This window comes from Hirundo rustica, chromosome 2 (genome assembly GCF_015227805.2).
Source record: "Hirundo rustica isolate bHirRus1 chromosome 2, bHirRus1.pri.v3, whole genome shotgun sequence".
NCBI lineage: Eukaryota > Metazoa > Chordata > Aves > Passeriformes > Hirundinidae > Hirundo > Hirundo rustica.
The window spans coordinates 15,520,976-15,547,213 of record NC_053451.1 but is presented as its reverse complement, the minus strand read 5'-3'; the positions used below and the strand labels follow the sequence as shown (position 1 = coordinate 15,547,213).

At 40.1% G+C, this 26,238-nt stretch overlaps 1 protein-coding gene across 8 annotated transcripts in view; it reads left to right on the top strand.

The window, feature by feature from the left end:
• APP (amyloid beta precursor protein) overlaps positions 1 to 26,238 on the top strand; it is a 211,836-nt gene that overhangs the window by 94,592 nt on the left and 91,006 nt on the right. For all 8 annotated transcript variants that reach the window (XM_040055536.2, XM_040055535.2, XM_040055533.2 and 5 more), the window contains exons 4-5: positions 13,898 to 14,010; positions 15,424 to 15,617. In XM_040055536.2, coding sequence (XP_039911470.1) covers positions 13,898 to 14,010; positions 15,424 to 15,617 — 307 coding nt within the window. The remainder of the gene's footprint in view (positions 1 to 13,897; positions 14,011 to 15,423; positions 15,618 to 26,238) is intronic.

The window sequence follows — 26,238 nt, the reverse complement described above, 5'->3', positions numbered from 1 at the left end:
ATCTGGTTCTCCAGGGCAGTTATCCATAGCCAGTTTGGCTTTAAACTTCCTAGATTTGATCTATTTATACGTAGATCATGCTAGCCCTGGAATCCCAACTTGTCATTTCATGGGAATACTGCTGTGTCTGGGACTGGACGGTGTGAGGTCATGCCTTAATGATACCCACAGACTCCTTGTTAACAAAATAAACCAAATAACTTTAAAGCTGTGTTAGCTTGAATGATTGCTGCTTTACTGATTGCAGTATAGTCTTTCCTGATAAGTGATTGTATCTATATTAAAGCATGTATAAGCAGTTTTGCATTTCTCGGATTTAAACTTTATTCTAACGTTTTGAAGTTTCTTGCCTTCAAGTTCAGAAGTAACATCTGGGTGTTTCAGTATGTTCAGAATCACATGGAAAGGGGAATTTGTTCCAGTTAAATATGTGAAACTGAAGCTAATACAAAGTCCTTCAGTTTTAGTAGAACATATAAGTGTGCTTCAGAAAAGAAAAACATATTTAGTAGTAATCTTTTTTCTTAACCTTCTGACTTTCTGTTGTTGTTTTCTACTGAGTTTGCATGTACCTAAAACCCACAGAATTGATAGATAAGGGTTGTTTGTTCTGTAGCCAAGCTGATGTACTTAACCCAACCATTAAAAAGGCTTCGTAATTCAGTTTAAAATACTGAAAGACTGCAAAAAACTGTATTAGGGACCATGAATGCGGATCATTATTTTTGGAAGTTGTGTACTTTTTGTATTAAGGTATTTGATCTTTAACTCCCAGTGGCTTTGTTAGTGAGTTCTTGATGTATAAAATATTTAAATGACCCTGTTTTTCTATTAGGTCATTGCAACTAGGTCAACATAAAATTGAATCTTAACTATTTGATATCAAAGTTAATTTTAGTAACATGAAATAATGTTGGCTGTGTAGTAATGTTGGCTTTTACTTCTTTTTCTAGAAGATACTCAGGTGAATACATAAGCAGTGTCTTCTTCTTAGGAAGTCTGAGCCTCCATGCTTTGAAGTAGGCTGTTTTTTATTTTAGTTTTAGCTGTTCCTAATTGAGTTGGTGTTACGTGTGATATGTTTTTATTCCTTTTTATTTATAGTTTAACCTAGGGCACGATTTCTGAATATTTGCTACTTTGTCATTATTTTTCGCAGGTGAATGCTCTTAATCTGTTAGAAGATTACTAACGATTCATGATGAGCTCATGTGACTACAGTTGTCTGGATCCACTCAACAGAGATTTTATGTGTTGCTTAACACAGGAGCACCCTGCCCTATAATCATAGAATATCCTGAGTTGGAAGGGGTCCATCAGGATCACTGAGTCTAATACCTGGCCCTGCACAAAACAGCCCAAACAATCCCACCATATGTCCAAGACTGTTGTCTCTAAACACCAAGGCTGTTCTGTCAGCCTTGGTGCTTTGTCAGCTGCCCTGGGGAGCCTGTTCTAGTGCTCAACTCTCTGGGTGAAAAACCTTTTCCCAGTATGTAACCTAAACCTCCCCTGACACAGCTTCCTGTGACTGAAAAGGAAGCTTTTGAAATTTATTTCATAGTTTATTGAAAATGCAAGCTCCCAGGCTCATCAATGATCCATGAAATATGTGGCTACTCAGTGTGTTTTTTTTCTAGTTCTCTTGGGTTTTATACTCTGAAATACTGTGTTGATTTTGAATATAGATAACATAGCATGGGCGAACCACAATGGATGTTGTATTGTTAGTGGAGAAAATTGAAGTAATGAACTTTTCATGTTTCTTTTCCCTCTAAGTCTTCATGTTTCAGATTTTGGAAAAAAAAAAAAAAAAAGGTCAAACTTCATGCTACTTACAGTGTGAACTTCCCCTCCACATGATCTTGTGCTCCATTCTGTAAATAAGAAACACTTTGAATGTTACTTTGTACTCAGTCTGAGAAACAAGGATTTTAGAATTACTATCTAATTGAATCTATAGTTTTTCTGTAGCCTATCCAGAATCTTTTTACTACTTCATTTGTTCTCCTTTATTAATGATGATACCCCAAGTTAATTTGACATGTCATAAATTACTAACACTGAATTTTCATGCACCTTGATTTTTTGCAAAATTCTCTGAAGTGATCGGCAGCTGTAGTATTAGGTCAATTTTTCACAAATGTACTACCCTCAAAAGGTTTCTGTCAAGCTGTTTCAAGATTAACTTTTATATTCTAATAAGAATGGAAGGTGTAATTACAAGTTAAGCTTATGTAATTTTATTATGTATGAGCTATTGCTTGTGTACAGTTATTGTTATCTGGTCTCTTAAAACAGAACTAGCTTACAGCAGGTTTTTGCTTGTTATCAGAGCTACAGCTCTGAAATGTTTTCTAACATAGCCTGTGCTGTATTGTGGACAGCTACTTTAGTTAAGGATGATGGAGAACTGAGAAGGATGTCTTTCAGGTCCTCCCAAGTTCTTTGAGGTGCTACCTCTTCCTGTTTGTCCCTCTTCCTTCTTCCAGCAATATGGCTTGTAAGGAAGGTGTCTATGATACTGCTCATTGGCCAAAAAGTCCTCTTGTCAACTGCACGTCACAAGAGAAAATCTGAACAGTGTCTTCATTGTGTTTTGGTCTGTGTGTCACACTCGGAGATGTGGAATATGCAAAAATTCCTCTAGAGACTGAGTCTCGGCAGATGATACCTTATTGCGGTACCGATGCCTAGAACTACTCATTTTTTCCATCTGTCTCTCTGCAATAGAATTTCCTTATTCTCTCAAGATTTCTGTTTATCACGACTGCCAACTGTAGCTGAGGATGAAATGGGATAAAATAGCACCCTTGGGGAAAACTTGATGAAGAACTCATTGATAGGGCCTTTCATTTGGCAAAGCGGGGTTTTTTTTTTCGAAAGTACAGCTAGAAGGAAAGTGTTTGTTTTGCTGAACTGGAATACCAGCTCGTTTGACTCTCTTGTCTGATGTGGCAGGTTCAGATTTCTTTCTGAGCAGGAAGGGCTGTGCTGCAATAAAGTACCTGAATACCTGTTTTGGCAGCTGTGGTCTGAAGCTTTGGTTAGGCAACAGATTTCAAAAAGGGGTTTTAACCATGACAAACAATTATTCTTATTGAATAATTAAATCCTATGTACACAATCACAGACTGGTTGAGGTTAAAAGGGACTACAGTGGATTCTCCCTGCTCAGGCATAAGGTTATGCCAGAGCACATTGTACAAGGTTGTATCCAGATGGTTCTGGAATATCTCCAGTGAGGGAGACTCCGTGCCCCCTCTGGGTGATCTGTTTTAGTGCCCAGTCACTGCACAGGAAAGAAGCTCTTCCTCATGTTCAGCTGAAACTTCCTGTGTATCCATTTCTTCCTGTTGCCTTTTGTCCTGTTGCTGGGCACCACTGAGCAGAGCCTGGTTCATGCTCTGACCGCTCCCTGCAGGCACTGACAGACATTGATGTGTGACTGCTGCAGCTGGTCTGTAACCTGCACAGATAAATTGGCCATAATAGACACCAGCTCGACCAGCCTAGTAGTTCATCAGAGAATAGAAGGAAACAAGTCCCCGGGTGTGATAAGTTGGATTCAAACTCAAACAGGGGACCCCAGCCAATCCCATTCAATCATGAATGCAGATATCTAAGCGGCCAGTGAGCTGGGTTGTGCCTGCAACAGGTATTCTCTCATTTGTGGGAGAAGCATTACACATACAACCTGCGTGCCAAGGAATTGGAATGCAGAGCAACTCAGTCTGAAAATTTGTCATCTTCCCAAGGTAAATTTTCAGCCTGCTTTTGGGGCTGTTTCTTGGTTAATCATGTTTGAGAGGCAAACTCTTGATTTGTGGTGCAGGGCAAGCAAGTTTGCTAGTGTGAGTGGTGGGTACTTAGAGGAAGAAAACTGAGGGGAAAATTGATCAGGGAGCCTTTTTTTAGGTGACCTTTGCCGCTGGTCACACTGAGAACTTCTGGGATGGTGTTTTTTGACTTTGTAGGCCTTTTAGGAAGGTAGAGCAGGGATCCATGTGGCATGGTGCTGGAGTAAAGTGGGCTTTAGCACAACTCTTTCATGTTGCATTACTGAGTAAGAGAGGGACAGAAGAGGCATCTTACCAAACTCACAGCGAAACTTTTCCTCAAAGGTTGGAGAGACAAGTTGTCTTGGTTTGAAAGACGGGTATCTGCTAGGGAGGGGCGGGGCCTCTCTAGGAATGGGGAATTCCAATCCGTTCCTTCCAAGTTATTATAATTCAGAAAATTAAATGGGTTTTTTGGGCAGAGCTATGGGGAAAGGAATAACAGTTCTTTACTAGTAAATATAATAAGGTGAACAACAACAACTACAGCATTAATAATAAGCAGAACCAGGAACCTCAAGGGGCTTTGTTTCACAAAGCCCGGGGCAGTCTGATCTCTTGGGATCCCGAGAGCACCAAACTGGACTGGTGGAAACTCCTGGGCCGGTGGCTGGAACAGCAGGATGTCCCCAGCAGGCAGGGGTTGTGGGGCTACAGTGTAGCAAAAAGAGCAGTGCTGGAGAATCTGCGACGGCCGGTCAGGGCTGGCCCAGCTCCAGCAGGGCAGGCGGGGGAGCTCAGAATTCCTGGGCACACGAGCAGATGATGGTAGATTTCCCAGGACCGGACTTTCTGTGGACAGTGAACTTCTCCCGCAGCAAGCAGCAGCCTGGCCGTCCTCTCCGATGCCCAGAGCAAGAAGAGCCCCCAGCTCCCCCAGCCCTGTCATGTGATCTTCCCCCTCCCGACTTCCATGTGTTTTTGTGTTGGTCCAGCACCCTCTAAGCACCAGTACTTAGTATCTTAGCAACTTATGGGGAAAAATTCTATAAGACAAAAAAAAAAAAAAAAAAAAAAAAAGAGGAACAAATCTAACCCCCAACACAAGTAAAAAGCATGAGAGAAGTAGATGAACTTAAAGTTGCAATAAACTGTTGAAGTGCTGTGGACTTTTGAAGCATGTTTGTTTGCTTTGTTTATAAAGATGCCAGTGTGTGATGTGCATTTGAATCTTCTTGCATGTAAACACACATATCCGTTAGTGGCATTATGCATCAAATCTGATAATGTGTTCTATCTGGGAAGTAAGACATATCAGAAAATTCAGTCAGGCAACAAAATAGCAAAGTGAGCTGAAATTCCATTTATGTGTCTGATGGAGAAACTACTGAGGAAAGAGGAAGAAGGTTTGAGAAATAACTTTTTAAAATGTATGGTACCCTATGAAAATGAAGATGCGGTAAGCACCACAAATAAATTATATGTGTATTTCTTCATATACAGTTAATTGTTTTAGTCCAGACAAATGTACTTTGATGGCTTGAACCTAAAGGATTTTAGCCCTTTGACTTTAGAGTTCTGTGTGAGGCATTTGGACTTGCCAAAAATCACAGTAGATCATGTGATATATCAAGGCTGGAGCTCCTTGTGGTGCATATCTGGATATTTAGATATCAATAAGTCCATTCCAGAAGGGTTCCCTTTACCTCGATCTCATGTCCCAAGCATGTTGCATGCTGTGTGCCATTGCAGAGCTTGTGGAAAGTACCTTAATTGCCACGATTTCACACCACCATTCTAAGAGCATCAAGATGCTAGCATATAGTACAACTAGAATTATCAGTCAGTTCTTTATCTAATAGGAGGCCTTTGCTCATCCAAATAATTGCCTTTTATAGCCTAGAAAGGTCAAGGTGTTTTGCTTGAGAGCCACTGTATCAGTGTATTTTTTGCTATGAGTGATGGGTTGATACTATGCCTGCTAAGGAACAGAACAATACCACATAAAACACCCCCCCCCCCCCCCCCCCCCCCGCTTCAACTATAGTTATGGGAAAAAAATAGTTCTTGCTACTTTAGGGATGAAGGGTAAATACTGAGATCAGTGTTGATTTTGGCCAAACCTTTGGAAGACAGAAGAGTTACAGCTCTTTCCACTTCATACGCCAGAGGTGGATGCACAGGTCGTGCTGTCACTTCTGCTCCTACCCTTCAAATTTGGGTCTGCATTGCTTTCTCTCTGCAGTACTGTGGGTCTCTAACTGAAATTCATGTTACAGGCTACAGATAAAATGAGGGAGTGGGAATAGTTTTGCTACAGAGCTCTTTTTGGAGGCAGTGTTATGGGCAGGACTTAAGCCTCTCTTCATCAGAAAAATACAGATGTTTCAGGCTGCTGGGGCACAAACACACTTTATCAGCACCACCTTGCGTTCATGTTGGCTGATGGATGGGTTTTAGGGAGAGGCCTGTAACTTCCATTTAAAATTAAATTTGAAATTGAAGAACTCTACAGATCCCTTGTTTACTATGGGCTGTTAAAGTTCTTCAAACTAGAATGAAGATCTTTAACCATATGGCTTAACATGTGTCATGCCCAAGTTCAGAGGACAGCCATGCTGAGGGCTGGTGCAGGCATCCATCCCTGCCCGGGGCTGGGCACAGCAGCAAACTCCTTCAAACCACATTTTGACTGGCACAGCCTCTTCTCTTCATCTGTAGGTACTGAGTCTAGTATAGTGAAGAGCACTATGACTGGTTCATTTTATCACTAGATAATTGTGCTTACTGAAGCTTTTTACTGAAAATTTTTGAAGTGCCTAAGTGCTTTGCATCTTCTCTACTTTTCTGGACTTTTGAAGAAAAGAAAAAGCGTTTTCAAGAAAGCATTGTTTCCTTGAACTTCAGGCCAGTGCATTTGGCTTGCTCTCTCGAGCCGATTGCAGCTTACCTTTAATCACCAATGTTCTAAATGAGAAAACATAAAGATTTAGGTAAACATCACACTTAATAAAAATTCCTAAAGCTACATATCTGCTTAAATAGATGTAATACTATAAGCATAATATAATATGTACTAAAGAAATGTGGCTGTGTGAGCACAAGAGCTAGTGGAGGTGTTGGTGCTGGGGAGCTGGGCACGGCAAAGCCCCAGGGCAGCAAGACAGGAAAAGGGTTGATCTGTTCCTTGGTGCATCATGCCAAGGGTGGGATGGATAATCTATACAAAGTCACAGGGAAGCGACACATTTCTCTGAATGTTCTCAAATATATACTGTGCAGGCATTCGAGCTTGTAAATTTGTTTTAGGAAGGCCTTTGTTTTCACTGGTGACATGAAAGTGAACACTTGAGCCATGGAGCTTCAGCATGTGCACTGCTTCTTCATGCGAAATTTAGCACAGGCTTTGTTTGAAAGTATTTTTCTGAACAAGCTTACTTTCTGGGTTGGAGCCCAGCCATCTGCTAGCAGGTGTTTGGTTTTTGTCACCGTGAAACACGCACGCAGACAAGAGATTTCTGCAGAGGTTCTTCTGATCCAGCTTCCAGCTGAAAGGGCGGAGAGAAGAGACCCCTTTGTTTATTCTTTTACTTTTTATACATTTGTGGGTCTAGCAGAAGATTGGCTTTTTGGGGTTTCCACCCCTCAGCCTCAGTGGCCAGACGAATTGTCAGTTACAATTGTTTTCAGGTTAGAAATATGCAAACAAAGGACAGAGAATGAAAAACAAAGGATTTGTTTATATTACTTCTGTGGGAAAGGTAGAAAACTGCTCTAATATTCTACAGTAACTGAAAGATCTGACTCCATTTATGAAAATCAAAAGACTAATAAAGAAACTCAGAAAAACCAGGGTAACAGGTTTTGTCATGGATTTTCTTTTATTACCTTTATTGTCTTATCTTTGCTTTCTTTCTGTGCAGTGTTGGTGGGATTTTCACATTTCACCTAGTTTATGGAGTGGCTGAAAAATCTCTGATCATGACCATGTCTCTCACAGTGCTTTTATTTTGAACTACTGTTCCTTGATACTTTCCATTACACAGATAGGACAATCATGTTGTTAGGAGTGAGCCCGCTTGGTGAGCCTTTTTCTTCCTAGAGAAGATGTTGGAAGTTAAGATTTTTTTCTTTTTTTTTCTCTCAGGGAATTTTTATTCCATTTGTTGCCTCAGAGATGGCAACGATGGATGCTTAAGAGACAAAATAGGTGGCCGGGGGGGAGAAAATGCAGTTGGCTGTAGTCTCTTATCTGGGGAATGAGCTTGGCAGCTGGGGGTTTTCTCTTGGGAAATGCAGAGATACCTACCAGGAGACTTGGCTGGGGGTCAGGGGTTGGGTTCAGCCCCCTCTCTCTGTTTGACTCGCTGGATCAGAGTGGAGACAGTTGTGGTTTTGGTGACAGATTGCTGCTGCCTGGTGGATTCACTGCCACTGCAGAGTTTTTGTCCTTCACCGCTTCTTCTGGGTGAGCCTCTGCTGGCAAGAGCAGCTGTTGAACTGGGACCTTTTCAACATCTGGCCTCACAGCGAAGGGGACCCTGACCCCCTCCCCCTCTCTGGAGGGAGCGTCTCCCAGCTGCTTGTGGAAGCCTGTCTGCCACTGCCGAGCTCTGCTGTTTCCTGCTGCTACTTAGGGCTTTTTGCTACACTTTAACTTGACATCCTGTGTCCTCCCAGAGCCCCCCCCGCCCCCCGCTCCTGTCACAGCTTTGGAGTCTTTGCTACACTCTGTTTTGCCGCCCTGGGTGAGCTCACCTCTGCTGTTCCAGCCTGCTGCTCTGAGGTTCCTGCTCTAGTCCATTTTGCCACCTGGAGTGGCCCTGAGACTGGCTGCTGCCTCTGAATTTGCGAAGGGAGCCCTTTTCTTGCTCTCTCTCTCTCCCCCTGAGTTGCCATTGCCACCTGCAGAGGCGGCTGAGCGCACTCCACAGCATCCCCTGCAGCTGCAGGGGAATAATCACATCTGCCTTGCCCGGGAGCCACCAGTGCTCCTGCCAGCTGTGACCGTAACTGCACCTAAGGGAAAGTGCCTGACAGCTGAGAGCACGCTGTTCATTGGGTTTCTGGTGTTGTTTCTTGTTGCTGTCATCATTGTTTGCTTGTATATATACACTAGTAAAGAACTGTTATTGCTTTTGCTATATCTTTGCCTGAAAGCTGTGTAATTTCAAAGTTATAATAATTTGGGGGGAAGGGGTTCATATTTTCTATCTCAGGAAGGTTCCTGTCTTCCTTGGCAGACACCTGTCTTAAACCAAGACAGAAGATTTTAAAGATTGTGTGGATGGTAGCCTTCACTATAATCCCAATTCTTTTGTTAGAGGTTGATTCTTAATGCTTTTCTTAGTATTTGCTGTGTTGAAAAATGAAATTTCTGGACCAGAACTTCTGGTCTTACAGCAAAAAATCTGTTGTTGTTGTTGTTTCAAAATGTCCTTGACTGAAATGAAGTTACTAAATATTAAAATGTGGCTTTATAACCTCTGGCAAAACTGTTTTTATGAGCTGGTAACCTGTTATGATACACCAGGATGGGGCAATAAAAGAAGTCTGCTACAAACACTGTGGCAAACTGGACATCAGGAAGGGGTTTAATGGCATTATGCTGAGCAAAGATGATATTTCTAAAACAAAATTAAAATGTGACTTACTATGTTCACACAATATGCAGTTGAAAGTGGAAAGTTTAGCAAGTAGCAATTGCAGGGTGTTGGCAGCCTTCAGCTAAATGAATGATGGGCACGTGGTGGTAGGTTTTAATGTGGTAACATGACCTCTACTCAGAATTCCCCTTTAGGGCTGTTTTCTCCAGATGGCCAGAAACCCATAGGGTAGCAGGGTCTGGTTTTGTCCAGCCCTTCCCTGCAAGAGTGGGGGAGCAGCTGCTGGAACACAAGTAGCTGTTTCACGGGCATGTTGGATAACCTGAGAGAATGTAGTGATTTATAAACTCATAAACAAATGGTGCTGTCATGGTTTATTATTAGAGTACCTCTGCACAGGACAGATTTCCAGCTGTAATCAAGCTGATTACAAGAGATGCTGACGAAGGCAGAAAAGTACTGTAAAACAGTGATAAATGTAAGACAGACAGAGGTAGTGTTGGAGGTGGTAACGATACCAGTGCTTTGCGGTACAAATTTTGAAAGCCTCCCCATCCACACTGTGGTCAGCATTTACCCTGACTTGCTGGGGGAGTGGGCAAGGTGCTGGTAAGGACAAGGGGACAGTCTGGGGCCAGGGAGGCTTTTAAGGCAGTGCTGCTACCTAGGGAAGTGCTTATCCTGCTTAAGCATCACAGGCAGGGTGTTGAGGACCAGCCCAAAACGATGCAAAGTCAGTACATTGCTGTGTTGGAATTAAAAATAATATTGAAGTTGAATTTGGCAATTCTATCACCTGATAATAGAAATTACAACCAGCACTGGTCTGGGTTGCTCCATCAGTCAAAGAAATGTATTGCATAGCTGTCTCATGGCATGTACTTTCAAAGAAAAGATAAGTAGTATTACAATTTTTCCTTATTTTTAGAGCCTTTGGAGGCGCAGGATTTCTCTCTTTTCACGTGTTCTTGTTTGCCCAGTGTAATCCGTGGGTTTGCTCAAAGAAGCAAAGAATCCTTGAAATATTATGACTCAGCATAACTGAAAGTTTAACATGTACAGTAACAATACAGATGGAAGCTTGCCTGCAAGCCTGAAGTGCTAGAAGGGCTTCTTTCTGAGGGATTTGTGTTTCTATTAGACTGTTCCAAGGAAATGAAACATTGCAGTTGTCAAATTACTTCAGTCAAGTTTGTCAAACTGCTGCTTGAACATTAATTTAAAAAGAAACAATAAAAATAGAACAAAAGTTTAAAGGTTTGCATTTAAAGTAGTAGTAATTATCATGAAAGGAATGAAAAAGGTTTCTAGAACATGAGCTCTGTGTATATCTAAATAATGGACAGAGTTAAATTTTATTTGTAATAAATAGAATTTAAGGCAATAGAAATCTCATGTAAAGTTGCAAATGATTGCTATTACCTAGGTTTTCACACATCTAATTTACTATAATTCTGTATCTTGAAGGAATAATACCATGAGCAGCCATCCTTCTCCCCAGGTCCTCTGTTCCTTCCAAAAAGGTAGAAGAGGGCTTGTTCCAATGGTTTGTTTATTTCTGTAAAATCCAGCAATTGTTTACAACATGGAGCCTCATCTGAAATGAGAATTTGGGCTACAGGATGCTGTTGCCTTATTTTCAAGCAATATAATTCTATAAAGCAATGCACATTTTCTGTGTGCTAGTCGAATCTAACACTATCATCACTGACATCTGAACATCTTCTATTTCTGTAGTGTATTGTTATGAGTTGGTTGATATAATTAGATGCTCAAAAATCAATGTACTTTATTTTAAATTAAATTACATACTCATGCATACTTTTAACAACACTGCAGCTCAAGCTGCATTGCCCAGCACTTTGGACATACAGCTTTCCATCTTCCATTTGCTGGCTGTAAATCAGTGGTACATCCGTTTGTATTACTTTTCACAGAATCATGGAGTGGATCAGGTTAGAATGGACCACAGTGGGCTGTCTGGTTCAACCTCCCTGCTCAAGCAGGGTCATCCAAGGGCACATGGCACAGGATTGCATCCAGGTGGTTGTGGAATATCTCAAGTTAGAGAGACTCCACACCCTCTCTGGATGATCTGGTCCGGTGCCTGGTCACTGCGCAGAAAAGTTCTTCCTCACGTTCAAGTGGAACTTCCTGTGCATCCATTTCAGCCTGTTGCCTCTTGTCCTATTGCTGGGCACCACTGAGGAGAGCTTGGTCCACTCCCTGCAGACACTGACAGACAGACATTAATGGGGTCCCCTCTCAGTTGTTTCTTCTCGAGGCTGAACAGCCCCAGCTCCCTCAGCCTTTTGTCGTAAGAGAGTTGTTCCATTCCTTCATCATCTCTGCAACCTCCACTGGACCCACACCAGGAGCTCCATGTCGCTCTTGGACTGAGGAGCTCAGAACTGGACACAGCGCTCCAGATGTACCTCACCAGGTCTGAGTAGGCTGCAGTTCTGTGTGAAGTCATTGTACTCTTGAGTCTTCAGCATAGTCTCTTGTGCTTGCCCACTGCTCAGGCACTTGACTATTAATTAAAGTATTAACAGTTGCCAATTACTTGTGGCCTGAGAGAGTTCAGGTATGTTTCAGGCTGGTGCCCAAAAAGCTGTGAATTTATGTGAATTTCACTGCAAGATTTGTGTGTGACATTGCTGGTATCTGAGACTTGCTGAAATGAAAATGCAAATTTTGTATTTAGGGTTACCGGAAAGTGTACTTGTTATTTTTGCAAGGTAATTTTGGATGCCTCCAGAACAGAAGAAAATGCTTCTGTTAATTTGCATGCATTAAGGTGTGCTAGGGAAGGATAGAAATAACTCCCCCTCCCCCAGTTAACTGAGTTACAGAAACTAGCTCCTAGTTGACTAATTGACTTTAAGGGCTTCAGATCAAAGGCACTGAAATGCAGCAAGGAATTTAATGCGAAATATACATCGTGGTATATAGGTATATATTTGTTGAATTCTGTCTTTTTTTTTTCCTTTGCATTGGGTGTTGGTTATTTTTAAAACTGACTTTTTAATTGTAAGCTTTAAAGGCTACTTCATCAGGTCCCTGAGATGACTCTACTCAACAGTAACCTCGTAGTCTGTGGGATATGAGGTTATATTTGTTAAAGTTTTTAAGGCTTATGTTCAGCAGAAGGCCCTGTGGGGAAGGCACGGCTACAGGCTGGACAGAGGTGAGCTGGGGGATGAGAGGCAGGTGTGAAGAGGAACGTGTGGACAGCACATGAACAGGAAGCTGACTGGGGGATGGGACGTGTGGACAGCAGACTGCAGCTGAGCCAGCCAGGGGGTGCTCTTCTGTTAAGTTCTGGTTCTGTCCGGTGGAAACTAAAGCTATGCAAGGGGGGTGATTTCTACAATAAAGGAATCTCATTCAGATGTGTAAGAGAGTCTGTAGCTCTTGGTTCTCCATCGCTACAGTAGGCATCTCATTTTGATCAATTAACCTATTACTACATCCTAGAAGCTATTGGACCATCTTGATTCTTTCATATAACACAGACTAGCTTTTTGTAGGCTACCAACAAGTGGGCTTTAGGGAGCTGATTTATGCCAGCTGAGTCATGTGCTTTCACAATCCAGATACAGAACAGCATCTGTTCAGTATATACACTTCTCTAAAGTACTCTGTAATTTTCCCTTTAAAAAATACCTTTGAGAGGATTTGGAGTTATTTAATTGCAGTGCCAGAATTGTACAGCATTACAGTGATTTTAGTCTAATCAATCATGTTACTTAGCACCTGAGTGTCTGAGTACTGGTGCTGTGAGCAGTATTTATTTCATAAGCATGTAAATTTTTGTTCTGCTGTTGAAGATGTAACAATCTCTTTGGTCAGTTATGTCCTTGGGAAAAATGGCTCTTGACCCACTTCAATCTGACCAGATATTTGGTGATCATGAATCATCTTATTTCCTGGCTGATGAGCTCTACTTGCTTATCAACCTTCTGGACTAACCCAAATTCATCTGGCTGATGAAATTACGATGCAATGAAGAGGCTGCAGCAACAAAAAAAAATAAGTTGACTGTGTTGCTTTTAGTACTGTATGAGTGGAAATATTCTTAAATGCTTTGAAACAAGGTGTTGGGTTCATTTGTTTTAGGTAGAACACCTAAGTATTTCAGAACACATCATACCCTCTCCCTACTGCTATTAAGATGCAAAAGGTAGTTGTCCCTCCCTGCCCCCATAGTCCCCTTCCTGGAACTAGATCTGCCAACTCCTGACTTCATGTTGTATCACACATATCTGCAATGGGTCTTGAAAGTTTTATTATGCTGAAGTTTTCATAGACAAATACATATGAGCTCAAACTCCTTTCCAATGGCAAGTTGGAAGGTCGTAACTGAAGCACCATCTAGAAATTGCAGAGAATGCAAACCTGCCACTCACTCACAAAAGCTGCTAGGAGTAGCTAGAGGTTTAACAGGATGAAATATTGGAAGCAAAATTAATATTTTTGGTTGTTAATTTCTTTTCTCTTCCCTTCTAGTGGGCGAGTTTGTGAGTGATGCCCTTCTGGTGCCAGACAAGTGCAAGTTCCTTCACCAGGAAAGGATGGATGTGTGTGAAACTCACCTGCATTGGCATACTGTTGCTAAAGAGGTATATTCATCTGTCTTAAAATTTCCTGTCTTCCTTCATTAAAGCTGTGTCACTCTTCCTGAGGATGACTTTAAATATAGCAGCGACATGGGAAACAAAAAGCAATACTTTCAAATGTTTGAGTGAATGGCATTTTGGGGTTTTTTATAAGGTAGGAAATGGGAGTCGGAGCACAAAAGAGTTCATGACTGAATAATTACCACTGACCTTTGAATGTTGACCCTCTTTCACTGTTTTTTTCTTCACATTCACTCACAAACTCACTGTGTTTTCCGCTTCCCCATTTTCCTGTGTTAGCATTGGAAGTAAATGCCTAGGATTTGCCTTGAATCATTCTGGGTGGGTATTATCCGCTCTTTATCATAGATATTGGGATGCCAGATGCCCATAGAGATCAGTCAGGCCTCAGGGAGTGCACTGTGTCAAATTCAGCAGAAAAGCATAGGAGGGCTGATGAAACTAGGACTAGCCAAAGGCATTTTGCAGGCACAGAGTTTTTACAATTTAACAGTGTTTTACTGAAAATAGAAATATACTTAGTGTTACAATTGCTAATGTGTTTTGAACTTTTTCCTTACATAGAGAGATTTTAGGAATAAAAGCTGAGGTAAGTTTCCAGGAATTCTGATTGCTGGGTGTTTCTGTAACCTCTTAGCTTGTATGTTATTCCACCTTCTGGAGATGAAATTTTAAATGTGATCAGCAGCTTTTCAAATTTTCAGTTCTTGCTTGAATTATACTTAAATGAAACATCTAAGGCACCAACCTTCACACAAGGAAATTCCAGTTCATTTTGACTGCTTGCAAACTTGAAATGGCAATAGCCTGAAAGAACATCATCACTGTGTGCCACTGAGCTATTTTTTTACCTGTCATACATCCCTATATCTTAAAGGTATAAGTATGCCCAACTGACTGTTTTCTGAACAAGGCTAGGTGGTACTGTAGGTATCAGATCAGGCACAGTGTGTTTGCAATGCAAGAGGTATTTCAAATGTTGATTTACCTTGCAGCAAAGCCTTCCAATAGCATTAATCCATCGAGATTTGGATTAATACATCAGATAATTATTCTGGCATCACATTTTCTGTTTAGGAGGCAGAGCCTGTGAGGATTTTAGACAGGAAGATACGGAGTTACCATATATAATAGGAGGAGACAAGCCTTTTGTTCTGGGAAAGACTAATAGAAGAGTTTGTTGCTTACAGTGGATAGAGGTAGGGAGCTGCTTACAATCAAGTAGTGAATGCAAGTATGACCTTTCTAAATCGCGTTTCAAATATCAGAGATCATGCAGTTTGCCAGCTTTAACTTCCTAAGGCAAGCCCTTCCTATTTTCTCAAGGTTTGTGTCATTTTTTAGTCTTCCTCCATGCCAATATTGTAGCTGCTTTTTTTCCCCTCCTTTCTGCAGTCGTGTAGTGAGAAGAGCATGAATCTGCACAACTATGGCATGCTGCTGCCCTGTGGGATCGACAAGTTTCGTGGTGTGGAGTTTGTCTGCTGCCCGTTAGCAGAGGAAAGCGACAATCTCGATTCAGCTGATGCTGAAGATGATGATTCAGATGTCTGGTGGGGAGGTGCAGATGCAGACTATGCAGATGGAAGGTACAGTAACTACATTACCCCTCAATTTACTATTTAGATGCCAAAAATCTGTCAAAAAGTGGGCATAGAAGAGTCTTTCCACCTTATACATGAACTTGCATTTACTGTGGTTGAAAGCATCAGTGTTCTACTCCTTTTATTTTTAGCTTTCTACAGAAAAGTTTATTTTTAAAATAAACACTTTTAAGGCACACTTTTTAGTGCCTTTATAATTACTTCAGTGAGGATTATTGCCATACTAAAAATAAAAATGTTTAAATTCATATTGTTTGACAAATAAATGACAAATGGTATACTCTTAAGATGATTTGTGTGTAGTCTGGGGTACTGCAGCAGGTATCAGCCAACATAACCAGTGGAGGTTTTGAAATGCCTTCATTCATAATAGGCATTATCTATGTGCTGTTATTACTGTAAGAAAAACATTCTGACAATTAATTTCTAAACATACTCTAAAAGAAATTGTATTTTATTATCTACTCTTTGACAAATTTGTTAATGTGCTGCTGTTGAGAAAGGAACATGGAGGTTTCCTTTGCAAGACAGTGATGGGTGAGAAGATGCCATCCCCGTCCTTACCCTTCCCATCACCTGTTCACGTAGGCTAATTTTGGGCCGGATATTGGTTATAACTGTGTTGTAACACTCAGTGGTAACTGAGTGGTCTGGTGCTGTTAGAGCCTTTTCATACCACTCTCCTGAGCATGTCTGACAGCAGTTGGAAGAGCAGAGTACCATGTCATGTCCTTGCAACTGGGTGCCAACAACTTGCAAAGATGCCTTTCTTCATAAACTAAGATCAATGTTCAAATTCTGTTTGCTTCCAAGGCTTTCATCACTTTATACTGTGCTAATGCAGTGTTTCTACTTCTTTTTTGTGCAAATAATGCCCAAAATCTAAAACTTGGGGATGATTGCAAGTGACTTCAAGGAGTTCCCAGAAAATAAATGGGGCCTAAATTATGTGAGTAATGCAGAAAGTTAATAGGTCTGAATTGTGTTATGTTTGGACTTGTTAATAATCTAGATGGAAACAGATCAAAGAACAATGCAGAGATGAAGGACAGAGACTGAATTGCTGTAATTTGATGCCATGAGGTGGCATTAAGACCTAGAATAATGAGAACCTCTATCATGGTGGGCAACTAAATCTTTCCTGACAAAGCATTAGTAAGTGTTGCAAGGTAGAATCCTTTGTGAATAATGGAATAAGTTTAAAATTAATACTTCCCCATGGTAATTTCCAGTTTTCTGTCATAAACAGGAGTGAATGGTCAGACTTTTTGATGCAAAAGCCTACATCAAAGAATTTTGCATATTCCATATTGATACTTTTGGATTTTCTTCTGATTTGTACTTCTAACATCTGTCAGTGTCACTGACATATGACCCTTTCAGTAGGATTTGTATAGCTGCCTTTGGACTGTGGCTGTCATTTCTGTATATTTAATTTAGATTTTGATTTGGTGTATAAATGTTCTCTCATTGGAGTGAGTGGAAAGCTTGTTCTAATTGAAATATTTAGGTTTTTTTCATTATATAAATATATATACATGCAAGATAGATCTATCCATCTATCTTATATATCTATTATATATCTTATATAGGTAATATTTATTATATATACACCTATATATAAAGTAGATGTCTTATAAGATCAAAAATGCCCAAATTATTTCAAATAAAAGAGCTCACAGGGGTATAGAGTACTTCTGTTTGTAAGACAGATATTCGTCTTATTTCTTTCTTTTTTGTGTTGGTCACTGGACATTGAATTTACTATTGTACTCCATTTTCTTCCTCATAAGGGAGTTTAATATCTGAAGAGATGAGTTCAAGAATAACTTAATAAATTTTGTATTCTCTAGGAATGGGAGCTATAATTGCATTTCAATCCATTTCTGAAATTCCAAGCAAATACTGATTTATTTTTTAACCTCCCCTCCCACAGAAGTGCTTGCAAAAGGAAAATGAAAGATCCTTCTGTGGAGTACTTACCCTTCATCTGCAGATGAAGAGCCAAGCAATTGGTAGTTCTTTTAGACTGACTCACTCGTATTTCTTGCTGCCTCTTGAGCCAGATTCATTTAAGCTGTGTGTATTGGAGTCAGAAATACTCTTGAACTTTAGTTATATATATGTATACATAAAAAAAAAAAAATCTTAAATGGCAGTACATGGTAATTAAAATTTTGTGTGTGTGTGTATTTATTCATATTTGAGCATATGTTTGCGTGGCTATCAATACATATATGCCTTAATCCTAAACTGATTGTGAGGAAGAAAGGAAATGTAAGGTAGGGGAACACTTTGCTAATGCTAAATGGCCAATATTCTCTGCTATTAATGCAGCTCTGTTTGAAGTGCTTACTCAGGTCTACATTTGTCACCTTACATGGGTACCCAAATCAAAGTGAAGATGACATTTTTGCCGTGGAGGTGACCTGAAAAGCAGATAATTATATTCCTTTTTCTCAAAACCATGACAGAGCAGAATGCAACAAATGTGGGTGATCTATTTTGAGATAACTTTATACCTCAAGCTATGAGATCTAGATTTTAAAATATTTGCATTTATGGTTCTGAATGTGTAGAGAAAAGCACACTGCAGCCAGTCAGTTAATAAATGCCTTTTTTTTTTTTTTTTTTTTTTTTTTTTTTTTTTTTTTTTTTTTTTTTTTTTTTTTTTTTTTTAAATTTGTCAAGGGTGTAAGGGTGTCTTCTTCTCCACAGGGGGAAGAAAAGCTCAGCTGTATGTTTTAGCCACACTGTTAGAGGGGAGTAGATGCAGTTTGGGCTGTGGTGCCTCATAGTTGGATGTCTTTCCTACCCAATATCTGACTACCACCTGGGTCTGGATGTGGAAGGATGTGACTTCCTTGTGGTGTGGCTCATTGGCAGTACTTGGAGGAAGGTGGGAGGGTGTATTTTGGTGGTATATATACCTGTTTTATTCATGAGGCCAAAAGGCAGGATCCACAAGTGCTTTTGAGATTGTCTTGCCATGCTCATCCTGAAATAGTCTGTAACTCTGACAAAGAGGTCACAAGCATTTTTAATCAGTGGAGTTTCTTGTTGCTATTAAAGTTTGTTGCTTATTTAAAATTTATCTGCCTGCCTGAGGGACAGTCAGATGTAGGTGCTGACTTTCAGTATAACTGCAGACTTCTCCCTGCATAGCTGCAGGTCAGTCAAGTGACCTGCAAGCGCTGGCTGCCCTTGCGACTCAGCACAGCCTGGTGGCCCTCCGGAGCCTGTGTCTGTGTGTGGGAGCTAACTGGAAGATTTGGTGTTCTTGATGACCAAAACTGAACATCTTTAGGAGTGATGGCCACGCTGGAAACCTCCAGGTTTTCTCTGTTGTCCTGGTTTGAAAGACAGTTGTCTGCTAAGGAAGGCAGGAGCCTCCCTTGAAATGGAAAATGTAAACCCCCTCCCCTCCAAATTATTATAATTTTGCAGTTAGGGGCTCTCAGGCAAAGATATGGAAATAGGAGTAATAGTTCTTAACGAGGAATATTAAAAATAAAAAGGAAAATACAAATGTAGTACAGAAAAAAAACCAAGCAAGGAAGCAAACAAAAATCCTGGAAAAACCCTGACAGAGTCAGGGATATCACCTGGCACCCTGTTGGTCAGGGTGTTAGAAGCAGTCCAAATAAGTCCTCCTGGAGTAACAGATAAGGTTCTGTGGAGTAGAGATGGTCCTGTAGAAAGTCCAGTGGTGGCAAGATGGGTCCAGTCTTCCTCCAGGACTCCAGAGGAAAAAAACAGGATACCTTGTATCCTTCAGTCCCAGTTTTTATCTAGCTCGGAACAGCTGGCTCCTCCCCCACTGTGTGGAGCATCTCACAATGGGATGATGGAATGTGTCATGTCATTGGTGGGCCCTAATGGCCCATTATCAGAAGATGTCCCCCTGGAGGATGGAGGGGTGGTGAAAGAGATAAGAAACACTGCCCCACCTGGTTTTAATGGCTGGGCCATTATCAGAAGGCATCCTTCTCCTTCCCCCCTGGAGGGGCAAGAAAAGGACAAAGAAACTCTGAGTATTTCATTCTGAGTACAGCAGTTTTGTGGAAATAAATATGTTGTAACTGATCCAGATTTTTCTGCTGATTCTCAAACAGAGCTGCATAGATGATCTTCCTTCCTCCCTCTTCCGTCACCTTCACTTGTAATGCATTTCTGCTGTCAGGATTTTGAACATATTTATTCATTGTCATGAGGCTCACAAAGTGTGATTTTGTGTGTTTGTGGGTCTAATTTTCTAGTTTCCAGGTTTCTCTTCAGCAAAAATTATCAAAGCAAGAAATGCGTTAAATACATTATTATTCTGTTTTCTAAAAACTACATTCTTCTTGCTGAATCCTTCATCTTCTGAAGGGAACTGTCAGAACAGTAACACACCAGTGAAGGCTTTGTTTCAGAGGGGAAACTAGATCAGTTTTGAAAGTTTTCTTGCCTATCAATACCTTCTGTGAGGTACCGATAAACAGGTACTTTCTGTGGGATTAAGTGCTACCTTGTATGTTTGGCTTTTTAAGCTACTCAGCTATGGAAAGAAATTTAAAGAAATTTCTAATGGTATAAAAGATGGTATTTAATTATGGGGCTAAAGGGTAATAAATGTATCTCTTGGAGGCAGCAGGGCAAGGAAAGTGTGTTTTGTTTATATTAGTGTTCCATTTAAAAATTGGATTGAAAGATTCTTAGTGCAACTTTTCCCATTTTTTACAAATTTAATTGAAACAGGTGCATATTTTGGTGTCGTTTTTGTATAAAAGCTTTGTTACAATAAAGAGAGAGAGTCTGAAGCACAAAGTTCAGCTGTTTTTTCTAAGAACTCATTAACGGCCTTTGAAATAACTTACTTGATTTTTTTTTTTTTTTTTAATTAGGAAATATGAAAATAAAGATCATTGCAACCTCTTTGGTAAAGAAAATCAGAACGGAAAATTATTAGCAGTGACAACATAAATATCTGAAAAATGCTATGAATATGAATTGTCTGTCCCAACTTGCTACAATGGAAGGTGCCCATCTGAGTTCTTTGAAGTCTGAAAGTGTCATAATAGGTGTTTATATGTCCAAATGTGATATTATTTCTTCTTCATGTGAGATACCTAATTTCCTAAACTAAGATGTAACCCAAACCTAATGAAAATAACCAAGGCATTTCTTGAGCATTTTTTTCCTTTTGTGATCACTTAACAGGCAGACCAGAAACATTGCTGTGGGTCAGACTGTCATTTCTATATTTTTCCAGACTTTGATACCAGTAAGCCATTAAAAAAAAAAAGTCATAGACCAGACATCTGGCATTACCCTTCTCTTTCCTGGCTCTGTGCCTAATCTCACAACTGCAATGCAGTTTGATTCTTGCCCTGCTGTCTATTCCCACCTCCCTGATGCTTAAAAAACCAGATGTCTTGTTAAAATCCCTTACTCACAGACTTTAAAGGTGAGTGTTGAAATCTCCATTTCAACTTGTCTTTGACTTTCTTTCCTCTCTCTAGCGCATGCAAAAAATACTTTGGTAGGTGTTGCCTAAATCTGCTACCTGGACTCTCAGTATCTTGTAGTTAATATACTCAATATTGAAGTCTGCCTGTGTACCAAAGTCAAATAAAAAAAGTACAGTGGGAAAATTTCTCATGTGCCAAAGTGCACCATTCACTTAGTTTTTAGATTTAACTGGTTACTGGTTTGCCCCAAATGTTTAGTTAGTGACATCATTCAGAGTGGTGGTAGCATCACATTTGGTTTCTGAGAAATCTTGTCCTTTGAAATTTTAGTTCAGAAGGAATTTTTCTAGCATGTGGGGTTTGGAAGTATGTTAGGTAAAACATGCCCAGGCCTCAGATGTGCTGATTTGTCCAAGGAATATTTGTTTCTTTGCCTGCTAGCTTTCTGATTTTCTTTTAACCAAAAGACTAGTAATTAAGCCACTTCAAATGCACTCATCTTCTTTCCTGGATTCCAAACAAATGTCTTACTCTTGTAATTTGCTTTCTGTTTCTGCTTTGTGTTTTCTCTTAAGACATGTAGAAGTCCACTATTGGATATGTCTGTTTCTTCTCCCACAGCTGAAGAACTTGGTGGTCTGGATCTTTCCAATACATGAGGAAAAATATGTATCTGTGCTCACCATTATTCTTTAGCTGGAAGCAGAGCTAAATCCTGGGTGGGATATTTGACAATCCCATTGCCTCCCAGTGGTCCTGGAGTTCATATGGAGGAGCTGTAGAGGGCATGGGGTTTTGTAATTTTGGGATGCTGAAGCACAAGAGGCTGGAAACTGGAATACCTGCATTGGTAAAGGTTATGGATGAATAAATTACCATTGACTCAGCCTGTTAGACTGAAAGAGCTTCTCCTGTGTAATTCCCACAGCTGAGTGAAGTCAGCATTGCCCTTGCTCTCTTTGCCTAGGCAAAGAGGTTCCAATCCTGGAATTAACTTTCCCCCAGCTTTTGGCTCAGGCTTGGTGGCTGGTAAAAGCACAGTCAAGATAGATGGGCTCTGTTTGCAGTAAAATATAGTTGCAAAGTGTAGTGAATGCTAATCTTTCCAGATATTAAAACACCTGTCTTGAACATGTTTGCATTCTTTCTTTCACCCACTTTTTGTTCAAGTTATTTAGCAAAACCATGGTAAAATTCCATCCAAATGAATGAGCATTCATTGCAGACAAGCAGGAAACATTTCCCAATACCAGTAATTAGTCCGTAGTTATTTGCTGTCCTAAATTGAAAGTTTTGCATGAAGTTAGTAGCTGCAGAGACGTAACTTCTAAAAATGTAGCTTATGCTGCAGCCCATGATTTCTGAAACAACATTAGAAAGGAAAACTCATTGTTCTTGTCATCCATTTTCTGTCTTTGTCACTCTTGCAGGTTATTGGAGTACAGAAATAAAACTTTCACGTACTAGTGTTTTCTTATTTCTTGAACAGCAAGAAGTAACATAGGTGGCTTTCCTTCACTCTCTTTTACCTTTCCTTCAGTTTTACCTTCCTAAAATAACGAACAATGCAGGCTTCTGAGTAAAAGGAATAAATAATACATTGGTGCCAGTTCTTACAGCAGTGATAGATTGGGAGAAGGAAGTTATAGATATACATTTACAGGTCCATGGTTTAAACATTGCTTGTAACTATGTGCTTAAATGCATACTAGCAACAGCTGTACAGAGGTTTGTGTTTTAAAACCAGAAATACGCCCACCAGAGTGCTCAGTATGTTCCTGTTTGATTCAAGAAGGAATTGGGTAGGACTTAAGGCTGCCTGAAGGCCCAGTGTGTTTGTGGCAACAGAAACAGGACTGAAACCACCAAACTTCAAATACCCTCTTTCACCACACGTAGGACTGGAGATGATTTGTTCTAATGACCCGTTGTGCTAGTTGGACTCAAGAGGAACATAATTTATGTGATGGGGGGAAAAAGATATTAAAATCCTATGTGTGAAGAAATTGAAGCAGAAGGTTTAAAACCATGATGGCCTTTGTGTCCATGTGAAAGAGAAGTGCTGGCCCTCCTTGCCAGAAGTCCCTACAGACAGGAGATTGAGATATCGGCAGGGGTTGCAGGTATATTCACGGCTACATCAAGACTAAAAATTTCCCTCTGTTGCTAAACAGTTAACTTCAGACAATGGCTGAATGGCTTTACAAAGGTAAGGTTTTCTCAATGCATTAAGTAATTTTTTTGAGCAGCCTTTGAAAAATCCTGTTGCTGGTACCACTAATCTAAGGTGAAATGTCAGCAAACTGCTGTAAATGAGACACTACCGTCTGTGGCGCCAGTAACACCTTGGCTGGGCTGCTATTGAGGGAATAGGCAGAAAAGCTGTCAAAGTATTGTTCTTCCAGCAGAAACAAGATGAAGTCATACTGGTTTACAGAAGAAGGTAAAATGTAATAGTAATAATACCAGGAAACAAGCTTACTTGCTATTAAATAAACCTTCAAGCTTTCTGAGAAAAATACTGATATCCACATTCATTTGGTAGCAAATGTGTGCTTAAAAATAGTGGATTTAAACTGATGACTGAGGTGAAAGGTGTTTCTGTGTGGGAAACAGAACTGGGATGCTGCTAATTGAGAAATGTAAATGGAATCAGAGAATTTAGCATGGTAGGGAGAAACAGCTCTGCATCAGGGAGGGATTTGTCCCCATTTGAAAGGTTCATGCTGTAATTCCAAATGTTGAAGGTGTTCATGCCCTTCCCTGTTTTTCTCTGTCATTTCTCTCAGGTGCATTCTCTTTGAGGAGGAGCCAGGGTGATAACAGTGATTAAATCCAAAGAAAAACACCTAGGTGTATTTCATCATGTTTCTTGCAAGATGTAGTACCTTTAGCAATACTAAAAACATGCAAAAATCACTTTCATTTTAATAAATCTAAATCTGAGGTAAACCCACTTCTATTTCCATTGTTCCATTTTTCTTGAAACATGGAATAAAACATAATTCTGTGAAATATGACCTTTGTGACTGAGTCTTTCAGAATAGCTAGCAGAAATACAGTTTTTCTAGGAGCAATCAAAACTGTGAAAAGAATATTTTAGTAATATTGTAGTATATTTTTGTGCAGGTTTTTTAGAATATTTTCAGGAGCCCGACCCCATACACTGCTGTAGTCTCCCACCACTTGTGGCTCTTCTTTTGCATTCTCAGATGTCTAGTTTTTCAGCTAGCAGCAGGTAATAATGAGGAGGCAGGTGAGGGCTATCCCTTAAGCATTTGCTTCTGATAAGTGACTGGAGAGGGAACTAATGGCAGGTACAGCCAGCCAGTGGACACAGAGAACTGTTCTCTTTCATCCCCTCATGGTGCTCTTCATCATCATGCCCCATAATAATAATAATGATAATGATAATAATAATAATCATGCTCCATAATAATGATAATAATGATAATGATAATAATAATAATAATAATAGGAGGAGGAGGAGGAGGAGGAGGAGGAGGAGGAGGAGGAGGAGGAGGAGGAGGAGGAGGAGGAGGAGGAGACCTTGGCCTTCATAATGAGAATTTCATCGTAAATTGTTGTGGACATAGCTGAGTTGATTGCCCTTGTGTAGTTAAAAAAAGATGGCTATTGGATGCGTGCATGCAAATTGTTTTTGAAGTAACTTCCATGTTACGAATTGACTTTCCTTTGTTTGTTTCATTTGGTTGGTTTTTGTTGTCCTTTTTTAACATTATGAGCATGCTTGTATCTGAAAGTGATCATTCATGAGAAAGGAAGAGGAAAATTAATTTGCAGACTTTTAAAAACATGTTGTGTTTGTAGCTTAGGTGAGAGAGCACATCTTTCTTTAGGTTGATAGGTGTATGATATCTGACGCTCTTGATTAAAATTTGTATGTCTTACACTCAACATGCCTAGTTTAAATGTCCATAGTGAGCCAAGACCTGGAGATCACCTGCAGATACTGGACTTGACAAATCCACCTTATTCTGGCAGTTCAGAGGTGATGTCTAGTATTTATTTCATGCTTGCAAAAAGGAAAAAAAAAAAAAAGGACAGAAGATATACTTTGTACAGAAAGGAGTTACTTAAAGTGAAGTTGGGCATTTCAAACATAATGAAATTAATTTTTCAGGGAGTTTGGTACAGTGGAGATGGTGAAATTTCCAAGCCAGTTTTTAGAAATCAAGAAAACTTAAGAGAGGAGCCAAGTGGGTTTGTGCCCCTTTTTAACTTTTTCTTCTGTGTAAATGGAAATGTCATCTTTTTCTCAGACTCTTCTGCAAGGTGGCATTGACCACATGTATTCATAAAACATTCTTGGGTTTCCCCCAGTGTAAAGCTTCAGTATTATTTGAAGTCTCTCTTGTGTTTCTGGAGGCCAAGTATTTTGGGAAGAGGGGAAGAGGGAAATCATTCTTATTTGTATGGAGACTTAACTTGTTCCTATAGAGTCAGTTTTGTGCCATACAAAAATTTTATCAACATGTTTTAACTTCTTTATGCCCTGTTTAAAAGGAATCATGCTGTCTTCCATTTTGCTGAGTTCGCTTTCAAAGTTGTAGTAGGTAGCATAATATAAAATGAAATATTAAAGGCTTGATCTCCAAAATGAGTTGAAGAAGTTCTTAACTTCACCTAGAAGGCTGTTCAAGCACATGTGCTGACATGAGAAAGATACACACCCACTTCTGCATGAAGGTGACAGAAAGTCACTGTGTGTTTAAATATTTAAAGATTATTTATTCATTAGTAGTAAATTTCAAGTAGAATATCAGAAACAAACCTGAAACCTTGCCACAATAGAGCACTAAGCTTTGGAAATATTTCTAAGGCAACAGTAGCAGTAGCCAAACATCTATTTTTTGACCTGTTTTCTGTATCACTCAGAACTATAATGATCCCAGAAGATTCTTGACATATTAATCCACCAAATGCATTGGCTAGTCAACCCCAGTATTTCCTCCTCTTTTCCTGTAGAAGTGTCCTTTCGATTCACATGGCACTTGTAACAGCAGAAGGAAAAGCTCTGCAGTCAGTAATTTGAGCTCAGTTCAACACTTGGTTGTCCTCAATGAAAGGCCTGCAGGGTGCCTCAAGATAAGCTGTCTCCTGAGTGAGGTGGAGAAGTTCCTCAGGAGCTT